The sequence below is a fragment of the Equus quagga genome, chromosome 12 (assembly GCF_021613505.1).
Source record: "Equus quagga isolate Etosha38 chromosome 12, UCLA_HA_Equagga_1.0, whole genome shotgun sequence".
NCBI lineage: Eukaryota > Metazoa > Chordata > Mammalia > Perissodactyla > Equidae > Equus > Equus quagga.
Window position 1 is genome coordinate 60,410,763 of NC_060278.1, and position 19,240 is coordinate 60,430,002.

Sequence of the window (19,240 nt, forward strand, 5' to 3'; positions counted from 1 at the left end):
TAAAAAAAAAACAGAGAGTCAAAGGGAAGAACTCCCAATGACCCTTCTAGTCTGATTTTGGTGGTGGTTCTGTTTAAAGAGTGATACTTAAATCCTCGCGCCTTGATTGGGATTTCTGCAAATGCAAGAAGGAAACTCCAATGTGTTGGGCGGGGTGCAGACGTTTCACTGACTCGTGGCTGTCGATGGCCTGCGTCTAGCTGCTCACTTCGTCAGGCCAGCTTTAGCCCTGACGCACACACGAAGCGTGTGTGCAGGGCTGTGGTTCAAGCTGGGGATGCTCTGGGAGGACGGTTTCCGACCCCGTGGGAGGCCCCAGGACCCTGCTCCATCCCAGGATATTTCATACAGCTGCGGTTTCTCCTTTTGCAGCAAGGTTTTGACAGAAACATGCTGGGAGCCTTAGCTGGGGCCAACAGCCTCAGGAACTTCACCTCCCGATTCTAAGGAGAGGCTGCCCAAGTAAGTCAGCTTACAGGTAAGAATCGGCCCTCCCCCACGGTGGGGGCACCTCCAGAACCCCTGCAGCAGCCTCAGCCAGTCTCAGGGAGAGAGGCCAGGCCCGTGCGCCCCAAGGACTCAGAAGCATCCTTCAGCCTGGCAGACAGCCTGGCTCTGGCCAACACAAAGCCTGTGAGGGAAGCAGTGTAGACTGCTTGGCCAGCATGCCATGGGCTGTCCCACCACAGGACATTGGACATATGTGATATCCTGGTAGCATCAGCAGGCCAGAGGTCTGGGCAGAACTGCTGGGTACCTATGTGTGGGTTGTGCACTGCACAACCCAGGTGGTGCCATTCACATGGACTACGGTGTGACTAGCCACCCTAGAGTTATCCCATATGTCATTGTGGGTTTGGGATCCACAGCTCACCTTCTTATCCTTTTTGTAATCCACTTCCCGGTTTCTGCACATGCCTAGTGTAGACAAGCTTATTTCTAGCTGATGATTCTAGGGACCAAAAGGTCAGAACCAACATCTACGACAGAGGCCCACAGGCCTGAGCTTTCGTGATAATCACCTGGGATGCTTGCGGAAATGCACGCTCCTGGCCCCAACCCCAGCAGTGCTGACTCTGTGGCCCTGGAGCGGGGTCCAGGAAAAGGCATTTATAAACAAGCGCTCAAAGTGACTTTGGGGGCAGGTAAGCCAGCGGCCACACTTAGCGCTCAAACCAGGCATCGTCCATCCTAGACAGAGTCACCAGGGGCGGCCCCGGTGCAGAGCCATCTGCAAAGAGCCAGGGACGACGACGGGGCCTCCTGAGCTGAAGGGGGTGTCTTAGCACCCTGGCCTTCTGCCAGCGTCCTAACCCCGACCCCCAGGAGGGTCCCTGTGGGGGAGAGGGCTGTCACTTTTGTCCAGATGAGGATTAAGTAAGACTTCAGACACCCGTTCCTGGGAGGTGAGCCTCAACAAGATGAGGACGGGAAAAGGGAGAAGGCTAAACCCGTCAGATTCTTCACGAGCACAGTCTCGATGCTTCGTGCTGCGCTGGCCGCCGTGCGGGTGGAACAGGGTGGGCATGGCGGCCGGGGGAACAAAGCTGGCAAGCTTCCGAATCAGCAGGAACGACCTGTGACCTGGCCCTGAGCCCAGTCTCAGGCCAGCGCCCATCAGTGCGTACACATGGGGGGATGGGTGGCAGGTGCGGGATGGAGACCTCTGGGGGTGCTGATTATGGGATTTCTCCTCTTCCAGAGATGAAATGACCCAGCTGAGAAGACCACAGGCCTCGCTGGAGGGGTCATTCTGTCCACACCATGCAGTGTTTGGACAAGTTCAAACGCAAGGAGAACAAACCTGGACACTGCAGATGATGGAGATATTTTTAGATTTTTTTTTTTCCTTAGGGGAACTGGCAGAAAATGGGGGTGGGGGGGGGTGGGGGGGGCCTTTCTTGAGTTAAAGGGGCTTGTCTCTGATGTTGATACTTCTTTCGCTGAGAACTGGTATATACGTGTGTATAATGCGTGCGTGTGTGCGGGTGTGTGAACGCGTGACCGCAAACTGCAAACAGCGGGGTGAGCTGTCCGACTGCGGCTCACGAGCGGTGACAAGGACTCCTCGTGTTTCTCACTCGTGGGCAAGGACGATGCGTGCTTCTTGTTTCTCTGTGCGTAGTTCCCGAAATGCATTGTGCCCCGGGCAGGGCCCTCACGGGGGTCAGGCCCCGAGGAGGCTGCAGGGGGACTGTCTCCCAGGGGGCGAGGTGGCAAGGGAGAGGTGGCAAGGGTGTTGGGGTGCAGTGTATCTCCTGGGAAAATCGGGTTGTCCCGGAACGCCCCCCTTCCCCCAGCACCGTGAGGCCTGGGGCGGGCGGGGTGTGGGCCCTGCAGACGGGCAGGGACAGCCACACTTGCTTTGCTGTAGGAAGTCTGTCCCGGGGGGCTGGGAGCGGGAGAGGGGGCTCACCATTCTCTCGGGCCGTGTCCCCGTCAGAGCAGCTTCAGCCTGCAAAGGGGCTGGTCATCCTTGGGAAAGAAAGCGGATGATGCTCGGAGCGAGAGAGCTGTTCAGGGCCTGGCTGTCTGGTCTTCATCGTCCTGCTGGAGGGGGACGGCTGGGGCTGAGCAGGGACCCGCTCCAGCCTCCAGGGGCACAGGCACCTTTTCAAGGTTAACAGGAGGATGCTTCCCTGCCTGTCAGGGGAGACTCACCTGGGGAGTGCTGGGGGTCCCCGGAAACGTGGAGCAAGGGGATTTGGAAAGACCAGGAGAGGGACTGTCATGTCAGGGCACCAGCAGGTGGCTGCCCCCACCTTCCCCTGAGCCCCAGCCGCAGGGGATGCCATAACAGAGGCCCGGCCCCGCCGGGGGCACCAGCCGCAACCCAGACCCCAGAGTCGTGTGCATTTCAGATGAGAAGTAGTGGAAGGGCCTCATGAGCAAAGCTGGCTTAAAGGGCCCTCCACATGTCCCGAGGGACCGAGCAGGACAGAGGGTGCCGGGCCCCCCCGGCCTCAGCCTCCACCACCGTGCCCACGCTGTTGGTATCAGATAGGATTTAGCGGCCTGGTCCATACCGTCCTCTGGAAGATGGACGGTGCTCCTCGCTCGTCATGGGCACGGCCCCTCGTCCTCCTCCCAGGTCTCCTTCCCCCGCTGCCCCGCCCCTCAATGCGGCCCCACTTCTTACCCAGCCGTCAGAACCCCAAAGCACCTCTCTGGGCTCAGGGTGTGCTGTTAGGAGATGCGACAGCTGAGGCTGGGGGAGGCCAGACGTGAGGACAGGCTGTTTAACCAGGTGTCTGTGGGTCTCTGCCATGCTCCCTCCTTCTGCTCCTGGCTCACCCCTCCCTCTCAGCCCGCGAGGGAGCCTGGTCCCCCAGACTGTCTTGGGTGCAGGCATCAGAATGACCCCTCTGCTGGTCATCGGGGCAGAGGAACTCATTTCTTTAAAACACGTGTCTGGAGCACCAAGATGGGCCGGCACCTGTCACTGTCCTCACGTAGCCCCCATTTTCTTGGAGGAAAGGAAAGACAGGGGTCCTTGGCTTTAGGGCTCCCCAGTGTGAGAGGACTGTCCAGCCCAGTCAGGGTGAGAAAGACGTAGCTGCTCCAAGCTAGTCGGCGATGGCCCGCGAGGGGCCCCAGCCGCGGTAGCTCTGCCCTGACGTCCCATAGCAGCTCTGCCCGCTTTCCCTCCCCGCAGGGTTGCAGAACCCAGGGCCCGGCCCTCTGCCTGGGGACGGGCAGCTTTCCAGACCCCGGGGGTCCGAGGTGGACAGTGAGGCTGGGCCTGATTTTGGTAATGTCTTTCATGCCCTATCCTTCGGAAGATGCGACCCTGAGAGGGTCGCTAGAAAAAGGGGTATGGGGTTTGCCGGGCTATGTGTCTGGGCATGTCTCAGTATTTCATTTCCACGTGGGCCTCTCACTACCGCAGTCCACACCCAAAGCAATACGCTCCAATCAGGGGCCAAAGGAGGAAGGACACGGACCACCCAGTCTCTCCCCATCCCTGCCCTGACCCCGGGATCTCCCGTGTTAAGGCAGATCCCATCAGTGGCCAGCAGCAGCCTGTCCAGGGCAGAGGGGGCCAGACCAGCAATGCAGACCCCGCACTTCCCCCCGGGACATGGGAGGCCATGATGCTCTCTTGTCCACCATGGAGCCTGGCTGAGAGATAGGGTGGCTGGGATGAGCAAGATCGGGACTATGGGATGGGCAGGGAGGTGTCCCGGACCCACCGCCCCCCTGCGCCGTGTTCGTGTAAGAGCCACGTCTGGCCAGGCCTGTCTCCCTGTGTGATGCACTGTGTATTCGCTTTGTTGGAAATAGAGGAAATCAATAAATTGCTGGCGTTTCTTTGAACCTTTTCAAGCAGTGGATTATTTTGGGGGCACGACGGGCTGCCCGCTTCCCTCCAGGGTTCCCTCTTCCTGACCCCGTGCCAGGCAAGCACTGGGAGCCCCCTGACGGGAGAGAGACGCCACCACCCAGACACCTGCTCCGCGTCCGCGCCCCTGATCCTCACGGTAGCTCCATGACGCTGGCATTGCTCCCCCAATCTTACAGATAAATGAGGCCCCGGGAGGGAGCAGCTATGCCCACTGTCACACAGCTTGTAGAGGGAAAAGCCACCCCAAGCGTGGACGCCCCAAGGCAGGGTGCCCATGGGGACATCGGGATGTCAGGATGTGTTCTCCCTGGGGGTGAGGGAAGGTTGGGAACGCTCGGGGAGGGAGCTGGAGCTGAGCTCTCCCCAGCCTGGGAGGTGGTGACTGGCGTCTCTCTGTAGAGCCCACCGCCCTGACCTCCTGGGCCCTCCCTCCGCTGGGTGATGCTCGGGGAGCAGGCAGGACGGGAGGCCTCAGCCCAGGGGGAGGGACGTGGCCGTCTGTGGCCCAGATTGTTAATACACCAGGTCTGGGCCCTCCGAAGATGAATGAGACCTGAACACATGGATTGGCTCCAAAACGTGAGATCAGATTACGAATTCAAAACCAGTGAAGGTTTCACGGTTCGGCTTTCACTAAAACGGAGCGTAGAAAGCACACGGCACCGCTTAAATGCGCGCAGCTCTACGAGTCTTCGCGAACTGAACGCGTCGCGCCACCAGGACCCGGATCAAGAACGGAGTGTTGCCAGCCCCCAGAGCTCCCCGAAGACCTGCCCGTAACCACCCCACTCCCCAGGGGAACCCTATCCTGACCTCTGACACCACAGGGTGATTCCGCCTGGTTTGCGCTTCCTATCAGTGGAGTCAGTGCGTCTGTTTTGTGTCTGGCTTCCTGAGCTCGTGTCTGTGAGATTTGTCCGTGACCACTGTGTGTCCGGGTCACTGCCGGGTGTCTGTCCGTCAAGTGACTGTGCGCAGGGCAGAACACGCTGTTACATCCCTATCATCGTTGCATCTTTTACAACATTGTGTTTACAACATTTGGAAACCATGTTTATCTTAGTCGTCCACTTCCTGGAAGTTCCCCCGTGTGATGTGATTACCAGGAAATTACAAGGAATGGTAAAGAAATTCGATTCTCTTTGGGATGTGAGTGCATTCAATGTGCAGGCCTGCCAGAGGGCTACGAAGGCCTGCGCTCAGCCATCCCTGGCCGAGAGGGCGGCAGGCCCTTCTGGCCCCTCCGAGGACGGGCCAGTGAGAGTGGGAGGGCCTGGGGCCCAGGAGCAGAGGGTGAGGCCAAACTGGGGGCACCGGGAGCAGCCGGAAGCCGCGGCCAGAGCAACAAATCACGTCCTGGAGGCCGAGTCTTCCAGACCCCAGGCCCAGGCTGCCCGAGTCTACCTGCCCTGGGCCTCGGAGCCGTTTCCTCCCGTCGGCTCTGCAGGTGAGGTGGCAGAGGCCCATTGCCCGCCCTGGAGTCCACGCTGCTCTGGAGATGGTCGGGCATCACTTCTTGGAACACAGTGCGCTCCGGCGCCCAGCATGGCGGAGAAAGCGGGAACAGAGGTTGTTAACAATGGCAGCAGCCTTTTCACTGGAGGGGCCACAAATCACTCTCTATCTTTCAAAGCCTCAGGGCGTTCAGCTTCTGATTTGATCTTTACTTGTCCTGGGGACACAGCAGAGGGCAGAGCATCAACTTGCAATTTCTAGACAAGGAAAGGGAGACGCAAAGAGAGAAAGGGACCCGCCCAGAGTCACTAGTGACTTTGTGACAGAACCGATACTGGGACCCACGCCTCCTCTGTCCCAGCCTCGGGGACCCCGATCCACTCCCGTGAGTGTCTCAGACGTCCCAGCCTCAGAGCACAGTTAGAGAGGCCTGACCCCAAGGTGGCACTGCGCAGAGCTCCATCTCTAGTGACCCAGAAGCTCGTGCCACCTTGAGACCTCCTGAAGTTACACATCTTGTGAGCGGGGCTGCTGTGCAGACGAGCACAACTGGGAAGTTCTGGTTCACGCGCATCAGACCCCATAGAGCTGCCGTGAGGATCGGCTAGTGTGGGGCCAACCCGTTTGGTCGGTTAGAATATGGGGCTAAAGAGACCAGGGTCACAGGGCAAAAAAATGCCTCAATGACCCCACAGACACCCACACACACCCCCTAACTGGTCACCCTGCAGACAACTGCCACCAGTTCAGCAGAATACGAATGTTACCGAGGAGCGCGTCAGCCTCTCGGGGAAGGGGGTCCAAGCTGACGAGCCCCCATGACAGAGGATCGGTAGAGACATCCCGTATACCATAGGACTTCATGCTCCCGAAGTCCCAAACCCGTTAGTCAACCATTAAGACGTTTCACGACTGGTGAGTTAATCAAAAAGCACTTCAGGGGCCGGCCTGGTGGTGTAGTGGTTAAGTTCACACGTTCTGCATAGACGGCCCGGGGTTTGCAGGTTCAGATCCTGGATGTGGACCTATATACCGCTCATCAGCCATGGTATGGTGGCATCCCACATACAAAATAGAGGAAGATTGGCACAGATGTTAGCTCAGGGCCCATCTTCCTCAGCAAAAAAAAAAAAGGCACTTCAGCATTTGTCAAGTGGTTCTAAATCTCTGGCCCTGAAGGCTGCCCCCTCTGCACAAAGCTGTTACAATCCCGCTCTCCACACATCTCAGAAAGGAAACTTGAGCTGGTCTCCAAGGCCAAGGGGTCTACACTGAGCCCACGTGTGTCATTCTGGATCCTCTCAGGCTCACATTCCTGCTTTCTGGGGCCCAGAGTTTTCCTGAAGGACAGCTGGGCTGCGGGGCACAGGTAGAGACTTAGAGAAGAGCCATCACCTGTGACGTGACTGCATATTCGTTACCTTTAATCTCTATATCGATGCCACAAAGTAGGTACGACCACTCCCATCTCACAGATAAGGAAACTGTGGTTCAGAGGGGTTGAGTAACTTGTTCAGGGTCACACAGCTAGTAGGCAACAGACCTGGAATCTGAACCAGGTCTGAGGCCAATGCCCTACTCTTCCCCATTCACTACAGCTGCCATCTGGACAGCAGCTGCCAATAGTTAGATTGACTCCTAAACTGCCCGCTAGTGACTCCATCTTTAGACGGTGATGCCCCCTCTGAGCCCTCTGTCACCTGGGTCTGAGACTGGGACCAGCCCCTGGGCCCTGGTCCTGTACTGCTTACTTTTTTTTTTTTTTTTTTTTGGTGAGGAAGATTGGCCCTGAGCTAAAATCCATGCCCACCTTCCTCTATGTTTTGTATGTGGGACGCTGCCACAACAAGGCTTGATGCTGTGTGTACGTCCGCACCCAGGATCCGAACACATGAACCCCAAGCCACTAAAGCAGAGTGCACAAACCTAACCACTACACCATCGGGCCAGCCCCCTGCTCATTTTTTTTTTTTTAATTCAAGAAATATCTGGATAAAAAAAGTTCTCGTCCTCCAGGAATTCTCTCAAGAGACAAGAATAGAGGCCAACCCCCAACTCTCACCGGCTCCTCTGAGCTGATGAGAGATTTTCCAGACACCTGGCCAGTCCCGAATCTGAAAGAGGTCATTTCTTCCCACTCTCCCTCTTTCTCTCCTCCCAGCGCAGAGCTGACCCCGGCTGGGCCCCACGTCTGTCTGGTCGGGGGCCCTCCTGGGGGCACAGCCTCTATTCTCGGCCCCAACAAACCAGAGCTCCCTTAAGGCTGGGATGACTGGCAGGACCGGGGGGAAGCGGGGTTGTGGTCCCAGGGGCTGGAAGGCAGGCTGGCAGGGAACGGGACTCACCATCCAGCATCTGGGACCCACCCCCTGGAGCTGGCCCATGGCAGGGTCACAGACGTCAGGGTTGGGAGCGTCTGCAAAATTCTCCTCGTTGGGTGATTTTCACACGTTTTTCAGCCACAGAGTCCCTTAGGGATGACATCTAACGCGGAAGGCTAAAACACCAACGGTAACACCGAGGCAGCCCCAATGAGGGAGACTTCCTCCCCGGGCGGGGGGCGCGTTCTCAGAACCCCAGGCTCCAAGGAGCTGGCGGAAAACCTCTGGGCAAGTCCCTCTCCTCGTTTTGCAGGTGAGGAAACCAAGGCCCAGAGAGGGGAAGACACTTGCTCGGGGTCGCCAGGCAGTTCCAGTGGCAAAGGCAGATCTAGGACTTCAGCCTCCTGAACTGCAGGCCGGGCCTTTCTCCGGCTCTGCCCTGGCCTCCTAGCTGCTCCTGTCCCCTCCACAGGGGACTGAGTGTGCCTTCTGGTGTCCCGTGGCACACGCCGGAGCCTCACATAACGCTCGCCCACCCAGGAAACTGTTGGGCCTTTCGTCTCCGTCTGCACTAGCTGGGCCCCTGGAGGGCGGGGATCCGGCAGTGCCAGGCCCGGAGAAGGGGCTGCAGATTGATTTTGTAAAATGAACGAGGACGGAAAGAAGGGAGGCAGGGAAACGAGTAAGAGGACAGGGAAATATTTTCTCGTGTGGAATATTGTGTTATTGGTTTCCAAGATTTGACAAAACATGAGACTCTAAGGTAGGGAGACAAACACACACACACATGATCGAGCCCTACACGCGTGCACACATGGCCACAGGGAGGATCTGTGACAGCACAGGGCACCGTGGGGGCAGACCAGAGCCTCGGGAAAGGTCAGTGTCCCTGTGTGACTACGTGGGACGCTCCTTGTAGCCCCAGCATTGGCAATCAGGACGCAGCAGGGACAAACTGCTGCCAAGTGCCCGCATTCTAAAGAGTCTAGAATAATCGGGGCCTGACACCAGCCGTCTTTGAGAAAAGATCGGAGAGCTTTTAAGCCGTAAGACTAGGTGAGGTGACCAAGGGAGTGAGCACAGATGGAGAGAGAAGAGGCTCAAAGACGGTGGAGAATCAGCCAAAGGGAACGAGAGCGGCCAGTGAACGGGGTGGGGGGGCACCCAGGAGACGGTGGCGTCCGGAAGCAAGTGAGGGAAGTGTGGCTGGATGCGGGGAGGGACCCGCTGTGTGAAATGATGCTGATGGGGCCACAGGGGACGAGGAATGAGGCTTGGAGGCCGGATGCATGGCTCTTTTCTTCCCTCCTCCTTCGTCTCCTCCTTTTAAGTAAAATTTAGATACAGTGAAATGCACAAATCTGACGTGGACTATTGAATGCATTTTGACAAATGCACGCACCTGTGGGAGCCAAACCGCCATCAAAATATAGAAGGCCACCATCACTGCAGACGCTCCCCCGCCGCTTTTCCCAACCTCCCTTCCCCTGAGAGGCAGCTGCCGCAAGGAGATGCCTCTTTCCTTCCTGGGATTGATAACCCGCGTTCTCTCTTGTTTTCTTGAACAGACTAGCAAGGAGTTTATGTTCAGAAAACCAACTTCTGACCTTTTGAACTTTCTCTAGTGTTTGTTTTCTATTTCGTTAGTTTCTGCTCCTTCTGATTTCCTTTCTTCCACTTACTTTGGACCTATTTTGCTTTTCTTTTTCGAGATTCATGAAGTGGAAATTTAGGTCATGGATTTCAGACTTTTCAAGCATTTAAAGTTCCCGTTAAGAGCTGTTTCAGCTGCCTGAGTTTTGACATACTCTCTTTTCATTATCAGCTAGTTAAAAATATTTTCTATATTCTCTTGTAATTTGTTATATTTTTTGTTCGTTCGTTTGTTTGTTTGTTTGTTTTGGTGAGGAAGATTGGCCCTGAACTAACATCTGTGCCAATGTTCCTTTATTTTGTATGTGGGATGACACCACAGCATGGCTGACAAGCACCCAGGATACTAACCTGTGAACCCCGGGCCACTGAAGCAGAGCGTGCAAACTTAACCACTACGCCACCGGGCCAGCCCCTCTTGTGATTTTCTTTTGAGTCATGTGTTACTTAATTTCAAACATTTTGGAGTTTCTAGATACTTCTTTTTTTTTTTTTAATTTCTAACAATTCCATTCCACTCAGAGAACATATCTGTATAATTTCAGTCCCTTTAACTATATTGCAATTTGTTTCATGGCCCAGCACACAGTCTTAGTGACTCGCCATGTGCATAGACATTTTTCATTATATCTTCCTGACAAATGGACCCTTTTGTCACTTGGACATGTCCTTCTCTGTTTTTGTTAATATTCTTTGCTTCAAAGTCTACTTTATTTGGTATTCACATAGCCTCAGCTCTCTTCTTATGGTTCATGTTTGCATTCCATATCATTTTCCCATCTTACTGCTTTGGACCTGTCTGTGTCTTTATATTTAACACGTGCCTCTTGTAGACAGCAAGTAGGACTCACTCTGATTTATTCTGACAATCTGTGCATTTTAAGTGGAGTGTTTAATGAATTTATGTTTAAGGTATTATTGTTGGCTTGAATTTAAATCTACCATTTCACTATTGTTTTCTGATCGCTGATCTCTTTTTGGTCCTCTGTTTCTCCTTTCCTTCCTTCTTTTGGGTTAATTAAATATTTCTCAGAATTCCATTTTAATTTATCAATTAGCTTTCAGCTATTCCTTTTCGCATCTTTTTGTGATTGCTCTAGAGATTACAGGATACGTCCTTAAATAGTCAGTCTGCTTAGAGTTCATATGGGGCCATTCAGGTAAAATGTGAGAATCTTGCAACCATATAGGCTCATTTGCCAGCCCCTTCCCTTTATGCTATATTTGGTATATGTGTTATACCTATATATTATAAAACCCACAATAAAATGTTATGATCTTTGCTTTAAATGCCATATGTATTTGGAAGAAATTAAGAGGAAAATAGTCATTAATATTTACCATTTCTGGTGCTTTTCATTTCTTCCAAAGATTCAAGTTTCTATCTAATATTATTCCCTTTCATCTGAAGAACTTCCTTTAGTGTGTCTCCTTGGGCAGGTCTGATGGTGAGGAATGCTCTCATTTTACAGTTATCTTTAAATGTCTTCACCTTCATTCTTCAAGGATTATTTCTCTGGATATAGAATTCTACTCGATGTGTCTTTTTCTTTCTTCGCTTTAAGGATGCTGTTCCACTGTCTTCTGGCCTCCATCAGGTCTGATAAGAATTTAGCAGTTGCTCATGTCTTTGTTCCCCTGTGTGCTTTGCGTCATTTTTCTCTGCCTGCTTTCCAGATTTTCTCTCATCTTTGGCCTTTGACAGTTTGACTATAATGTGATTTTCTTCGCGTATATCTTGCTTGGTATTTGCTGAGCCTCTTGGATCTATACATTACATCTTTCACCATGTTTGGGGAAATTTGGGCCATTATTTCTTCAATTATTTTTATGTTTGCATTTTCTGTCTCCTCTCTTGGTGGGACTCCAATTACACATTTGTTAGACATTTTGATAGTTTCCCACAGACCATCGAGTGTCTGCTTATTTTTATTCCTTTTTTTCAGATTAGTTTGTTTCTGTGGATTGGTCTTCAGTCCATGACACTTTGTTCTGTTGTTGTAAATGTGCTGTTGAACTCATCCAGTGAATTTTTATTTTACATACTGTATGCTTTGGTTTCAGAATTTCCATTTGGTTCTACTTAATGTTCTGTATTTCTTTCATAAGATTTCCCATTTATTCATTCATTATAAATATAGTTTTCTTTACATCTCTGCTCAAAGTTATAATCTCCTCTTTAAAATCTTTGTCTGCTAACTGCAGCATCTAAGACATTTCATGATCAGTCTCCATTTATTGCCTTTTCTTGCAAGTATGGGTCACATTTTCTTATTTCCTATTTTGTTGGTAAATCTGGCTTGCATCCTGGACATTATGTACACTGTGTAGCTTCTGGATTCTGTTACATTCCTCGGAAGAATATTGTTTGTTTCTTTGTTTTTTGAGCAGGCAGTTAGCTGGCTGAACTCAAACTTCCTTTTTGGTGAGCAGCAGTGAAATCTCTGTTCAGTCCATTTAGTTTTAGTTGGTCTGCTTGAATTTTTCTCCATGCATAACAGTTCAAGAGTCAGTCAGAGATATGGGCAAAGCTTATATGCAGAATTAGAAGAACTCCCTCTCTTTTCTAAAATTCCCCTCCTGCACTTTCCAGCTGCCTCAAACTCTCACCTCTAACCCTTCAACTCAGTGAGACTGTGAGTTTCTGTTTGAGGCTTAGACGGTCTGCATGGAGCCAATTGCAGCCTGCCCTTGGGTGGAAAGCTATAAAAATAGAAAACCAACTCAATGCAATTTTATTCTTCTGAGTGTCAACTCCCTCAGCTTCTGACTGCTTTTAGCCACTCTTCAATCCCTTCAGGAAGTGGTCACTGTCCATATTTTGTGGACACTTTATAGTTATTACCTGCAGGAAAGATGATCTGATAGGGGTAATTCCACCACTACTGGAAATGGAACCTCCTGACCATCAAATTTAGTGACATCAAAGTCATTGGTGCCTTGACAAGAGTAATTTTGGTGAAGCGGTAGAAGCAGAAACTTGGAGGCTGGCCCCGTGGCCGAGTGGTTAAGTTTGCACGCTCCGCTGCAGGCAGCCCAGTGTTTCGTTGGTTCGAATCCCGGGCGTGGACATGGCACTGCTCATCAAGCCACACTGAGGCAGCGTCCCACATGCCACAACTAGAAGGACCCACAACAAAGAATATACAACTATGTACCTGGGGGCTTTGGGGAGAAAAAGGAAAAAAATAAAATCTTTAGAAAAAAAAAAAAGAAGCAGAAACTTGGCTAGAGTGGGCTCAAGAGAAAATGGGAGCAATGGAATTATAGAGAGTGAGTAGTGACAGTTTTCTGAGAAGTTCTGGTGTAAAGGGAAAGAGAGAAATGGGGCGGTTTCCGGAGGTGGATGTAGCATTGGGAGAGGGTGAAAGCATGTTTTATATGCTGACGAGAATAATCCAGCAGAGAAGGAGACACTGATGATCTGGGGAGAATTGCTAGAGTGGTGTTCTTGCGTCGATGAGAGAGGACAGAATGTGCCTAAGCGGAGATGTCGGCCTTGGTGGGTGTGAACATTTCGTCTCCTGCCCCAGAGGCAGGTGGGTGGGCAGGCACGGTGAAGCGAGCTTGTCGGGGTCACCTTTGTTTTCCTCCACATTCTCAGTGAGATGGGAAGCCCAGTTATCACCCGAGAATGAGGATAGAGGAGGGCGTGTTAGATGCTTGGAAGAGGGGAGAAGGCGTGAAGTCGCTTTCTAGGAAAAGTAAGAAAACTAAAGAACTAGGGATGCAGGAGTGCGGGCAGCACTGAGGGCCCCCTTGAGGTTGGTGGTCGTGAACGTAAAGGGAAGCCAGTCAGCAGGGGCACGATCTTCTCCACCCAGGTTTTGCTGGCACACAGGTGCAGGTATAGCGTAGGTGACGAGGACGTGACCAGCGGTTTGTGCAGGCAGGTCCAACGAGGCCAGAGAGGAGTCAGGGAGTTAAGGATGCATGTGAGGGAGGGATCATAGGGGGACCGCGGGCTTCAACCCGGGTGAGGAGCGAGAGGACGTGAGAGAATGGAGAGCTGATTAAAATGGAGGTGATGGAATGAACGGGCTGCAGGATCTAAAGAATTATTAGAGTCAGGACACTTGAAGGGCTGAGCTGTAAGTTAGGAAGAGGTCACAGAGAGTGTGTTGTTTGAAACTGAAAATACGGAGAAAATATCATTCTTGGTAACAAGAAGCTTAGCTGACCGTGGGCGTGAATGGCTGAGACAGGATAGAAGACAAAATCGTTGGAGGAGAGGAGATCAAGGAACCAAGAGGCCAGGATATTGGAAGGATCGTGCTCTTGGGCGTTGAAATCACCGAGAATGAAAACAGAAGTAACGTTGAGAAGGTGACGGCAGACTGGAGCCGAAGTTCTTCCAGGAAAGAGGGGGTGGCCTGGGGATCTAGAAGTGACAGCAACTGGGGGGCAGTGATGGCGACGGCGTAGTGTGATGACACAGGACATTTCTTCAGCTGAACTGCAGTAAGGCTCCCGGGCAGCACTAAACTTTCTTCTCCCCCCCACCTCCGCCCCGGCCTCCGCCTGCAGTAGTTTCCTTCAGGCCCCAAGCACCTGCTGGGGACGGGGACAAGCTCCCCTCCATTTCCCAAATGTGGCCAAGAGCCAGCCGCTGCTGGAGTTCAGAGCGAGAGGGGCTCCACACTTGGCGTCCGGGGGTCTGAGCCCTGTGGACCCACGTGTCCGGCTGGTGGTCACACAGACTCACAGTGAGGCTGAACTGTGGGCGGAGGCCGGTGCGGGCAGCCCCACACACATGCCTCACCATCGGCCCGCGGGGTTATCTTGAGAGGGGAGCTGCAAAGCTTGGTAGAGACGTCGGGGATGGAGCGAGAGATTCGGGAGTGAGAGAGGGAGGCCGAGGAGAGGGTCTGGGTCCTTGTGTGCGCCTCTGCTGCTCATTCAGGGGAAACTGAGGCACCAAGAGGGGAGAACTCACGTAGCAAGCTTCAGACCTCTTGTGGCTGCCCTCAGAGCTTCTCGCCGGCTTCCCAGCATGGCCCTGGGCCTTCCCTTCTGCTCAGGGCTCCGTGATGTTTAAAACAAGCCTGAGCCACACAGAGGGTGGTTTGTTTGCTTTTGAGAAACAAAAAACAAAGATTATTGAAATCGCCACCCAACCAGTCACCCAAGCAAGAAACTCTGGCCTCCCCTTTAAAACCTCCTGTCCCCCCCAGGCGCCACGGCGGACCTCTCTGCAATGTCACCTCACCTCCATCCTCACTGTCTTAACCTGGGCCACCTTCCAGCCTGGCCTCGGCCACGGCAGGATGCGGGCGTCTCCAGCTGGCCCCTCCTCCTCCTGTTCCCCAGCCACCTCCCAGCCTCCCGAGCGTGCCACCACCTGAGCCATCGCTGAAAACAATGCTGATCGCAGCCTTTCTCAGCCTAAACCATCTGCCGGCTCCCAATTTCCTGGAGCTAGAATCCTTAGGGGTCACCCAAGGCTCTCCTGGGCTGGCCCAGTCCACCCTCTGTCCCCTTCCTGCGCACCCCACCCATGCTAGGCGTCTCCCCAAGACGCAGTGCCCGTTTAACCCGGCTGTGACTGGTGTGTCAGAGCGTTCCCTCTGCCTGGTGTGTCCTTCCCCAGCTCTGCCCGTCCAAACCCCATCCGTCCTTCCCTCTGAGAGACCCTCACGCTTACACCCGCACAGAGGCCACGATCGGGTCCTGACCTGCGGGCGTGTCTACCTCACCCCTGTGGGATGTGGGGGTTCCTTGTGGGCGGGAACAGCGACTTACTCGTTCTCCAGTCCCTTCTCAACACCCAACAGGGGGTCCAGCACAGAGCGTGCGCTCAACACTCGTGTACATGGGATTCAAGGTGACTCTGGGTCTAGAGTCACAGAATCTCGTGTTGAGCTAATCTTAAGAGACTTCCCTGCCTCCCTCCCCACCAGCTGACTCTGAAGGCCAGTGACCACAGCCTCCAGGCCGGCCAAGCAGGCCCTCGGAGCCCCTCCAGGGAAGGACAACTTGAAGCTGTCCTGGCTGTTAGACACGTCTAACATCTCTGATCTGCTCCAGCCTCTGGGTCCCTATAGCTCCACTCCCCGGCCCTCGTCTTTGCCATCTGGGGCCCTGGAGAACAGGCCCATCTCTTTTCCCCAGGACAGTCCTTCCAAGGACTGACCACAGCCATCCCGTGGCCCCGAGCGTCCTCAGATCCAGGCGAGACCTTCTCAGTGTCTTTCCCTTTCCTTATAGCGCAGGCTGCAATGCCCCTCCCACTGCCTCGGCCACCCTTCTGCAACCACGTCTCAGGCTGTCATCGTCCCTCTTAAGAACGGAGCTCTGAATGGGGCCTCACACCAGACGTGGCTGATGGCACCGAGTACAGAAGGACTGGAACCTCGCAAACTTGGGCCATCCTTTGCTAGCCTGCCCTGTCCTCCAGGCCTGGAAATCTCTGGGTTCCTGGCATCTCCGAGCTCCCGTTCCTTTGAAACTTATGCAAAGGTCTTTTTTGACTGGGTGGGGCCCCAGACGTGTGGCGGGTCCTACTCTGCGACCTCCTCAGGGAGCTGGGTCTCGTAGGAGCAAGGAAACAGAGCACGCGTGTGGGTATTTGGAAATGGAATTCTCCAGTGTGGATGGACCCAGCTGTGGGATGAATCCATTCTCAGGTAAGTCATTTTTGGCTGGGGAAGCAGCCCAGAAGCCATAAAAAATGACGTCTCAATACCATTGTCAGGAAATCCCAGCTCTGCCAGGAGTCGATGTCTGGCCTTGGGAAAGGCTTCCCACCGGTTTCCTTTCTGCTAACATGGGGTGTTGGGGTCTGGTCCAGTCCGGCCACTCTGTGCTGACATCTGATGATTCTCCGAGCAGCAGGACTCTCAGAGTCTCCTTTTCCCAAGCCCACAGGCTCCCCGGATCTCCATTAGCTCCAGCCTCAGCCCCAGCCCACCCAGCGCCCCGGCCAGGGCTGGGAGCCCACAGTCTGGCATTCCTGCATGCATTCCCACACCACACTGTGCCCGTGGCGAGAGGCAGGGGGCCGAAGAAGCTGGTGAGTCAGGCTGTCAGAACCGGCCCTGCCAGTTCCACCTTCCATCTAACCACAGAGTCAGCACAAGCCCAGGCTAGGGTTTGGCTGGAAACCTCCTCCAGCGGCTGCCACACTCCCTGCAGGTGGACAAGGCACGGGGTTTCCTGCAGACGCCCGGGACAGCTGCTGGATCTGCTGGGGTGCCTCTCCCCCACCCATCCCTTTCCGGGTGGGGATCACACCCTGTTTTACAAAGGCCATCAGGACACAGGGATACCAGCCCTGGGACTCCATGTGGATTTTGGAGGTTCAAAATGGAAGCTGCTGAGGCCCACCTGCCCACGGCCCCTGGGTGAGGTGACGCTGGGCACCCCAAACGGCCACTGTCCAGAAGGGCTTGGGAAGAGCAGCTCCAGCAGCCCCCCCTCCAACACCACCACACTCAGCTTCTCCCCTCAGAAAAGGGCTCCTTAGCACCAGGGAGCCACACATGAAAGTCTTAGCAGCTGACGTATCTGTGTGTGTGTGAGTGTGTCAGCAGAAGGGAATCAGATGAGCATTTCCCAGTTATCCCCACAGGATGTTCACAGGTGCTAAGTGACAAAGGATGTCTAAGTTTTGGAAACTCTGGGCTAAATGAGGTTGAACAGCTGGTTTTCTTTTTTCTTTTTTTTTTTTCTTTTTTGAGGAAGATTGGCCCTGAGCTAACATCCATGCCCATCTTCCTCTACTTTATATGTGGGACGCCTGCCACAGCATGGCTTGATGAGCGGTGTGTAGGTCCACGCCCGGGATCCCAACCAGCGAACCCCGGGCCGCCGGAGTGGAACGTGCAAACTTAACAGCTGGGCCACTGGGCCGGTCTCAACCAGCTGGTTTTCTTGACTCGTGATTCCCGAAGCTTTAACGTGCTAACGTGCATTGCAGCAGAGAGAGGAAGAGAGGGGAGAGGGGTGACATGAAGACCCCCCCAACACAGAACCCCAGCGTTGCAGAGAGCCCGTCTGGGCAACACTCAGGTGTTGAAGCTTAGTTTCGAAGGCAGATTCTGGAATCCCAGGCAGGGACCCTCCTGGAACAGGGCAGACCAGAACGGCGTGGCCTGGGACAGCCCACTGTCTCTGCTGACCAAGTCGCACAGTGAGGGCTTCCAGGGGGAGTTCTCGCTTGTCCAGCTGCCGTCAGCTGGAGAGGCTGTTACGAATGTGGGGATCAGGTTGGAAGACGGGAGCGGGGTCTGCTTCATCACCCACAGAATTTGAAATGCTCTCTCTGCTGCGCCCCGTCAGCCTGTTACCAGCTGACCCAGAATCTCCATCTTTTGAGGGACTGGACTACAAGGGTAACCTAACGTGATAATTCTCAGGTGTCGTGTCCGTGTGGACCCCTGGGGACCCCCTTGTTAAGATCCTTCATTTCCGCAAGCTCCCAGGTCGTGCCGTTGCTGCCACTTGTGGAACACTCTCCGAATAGTGAGGTCCCACCAATCCGGGAAGGCTTCCTGGAAGAGCAGACCTACAAGAGAGAGAAGAGACTGAAGGGAAGAGATACGAGAGAGCCAAGCTGGGGCTGCAGAAGAATAAGAAAGTGGGGAGAGACTAGGAAAGGGAGGCGGTGTTGGGGGATGGTGGGAACGAGGAAGCCAGCGTGGTCAGGGGCCCAGATTTCAAGGTCAGGTACGAGGAACGGGATGGGAGGTGCAGAGAAGAGCTGGAAGACGTCGTCAAGGTGGAGGGCTGGCAGAGTCTCCCACGGGCTGCACAAGCGAGGTTGACAATAATCTGGTGAGGCCCCGGGGACCACACCCAGGGTGAGCCCTAGTTCTGAAGAAGAGTGGTGTGGCAACCTGGGGCTCCTTGTCGCTCCACTCTCCAGAGGAAACCTCGACGTCCTGGAAGGAGTGGGGTGTCGTTGGCACTTTCCCCTGGCCTCCCCTCGCCGGCGGCTGCAGGGCGAGGCGGGGTGGGCTGACTCACTGGGCCGGGTCCATCTTCGCATGAGCAGTGGTCCCAGGCTCGGCTCAGGGAAGGAGGGGCCCGGCCAGGGCCAGCCCTATGCCCCGGGCGTGGGAGGAGAGGGACCTAAACTGGAGGAATCTGAGGGGACGCAGGAGGAGGGCGGCATCACGGGGAGGGAAAAGGTCGAGGGGACCAGACTGGGAGGGGAGCCTTTCTATCGGCTCTCTATCCCGGAGACACCAGCAAACACACACCCCACGGCGTGGCAGCCAGTGTTCTGAGCACTTGCATTTAGATCAGCCCATTTCATCTCACCACAGCCCAACGAGGTTAGCATCATCCCCATTTTCCAGATGAAGAAACTGAGGCACAGTCACTTGGCCCAGAGAGTCCCCCACGCCCTCTGCTCGCCTTTCCAAGAGGCAAGATTATCTCCAGCCCTTTTAGAAACTGTCCAGCGCAACTGCCACTCCCTGGGGATAAACGCCATTCATTTATTCATTCATTCATTCAGCGA

General features: G+C 54.2%; 1 protein-coding gene and 1 long non-coding RNA gene across 3 annotated transcripts in view; one reads left to right on the plus strand and one right to left on the minus strand.

Moving 5' to 3' along the window:
• The window catches only part of PKP1 (plakophilin 1), a 48,514-nt gene extending 44,197 nt beyond the window's left edge, over nucleotides 1-4,317 (plus strand). Inside the window, exons 13-14 of one of the 2 annotated variants that reach the window (XM_046679743.1) lie at nucleotides 373-462; nucleotides 1,703-4,317. In XM_046679743.1, the coding sequence (XP_046535699.1) occupies nucleotides 373-447 (75 nt within the window). In that variant the 3' untranslated portion in view covers nucleotides 448-462; nucleotides 1,703-4,317. Of the gene's footprint in view, nucleotides 1-372; nucleotides 479-1,702 lie in introns of both variants that reach the window. The other variant, XM_046679742.1, reaches the window with a different exon arrangement.
• A 380-nt stretch (nucleotides 4,318-4,697) lies between these two features.
• LOC124248259 (uncharacterized) lies at nucleotides 4,698-16,701 on the minus strand. Its single transcript, XR_006890964.1, has 3 exons — nucleotides 16,460-16,701; nucleotides 14,711-14,847; nucleotides 4,698-6,017 (listed from the first exon to the last, which is right to left on the minus strand). It is a non-coding gene; the product is annotated as an uncharacterized LOC124248259 (long non-coding RNA).
• Between the last annotated feature and the right edge of the window lie 2,539 nt (nucleotides 16,702-19,240).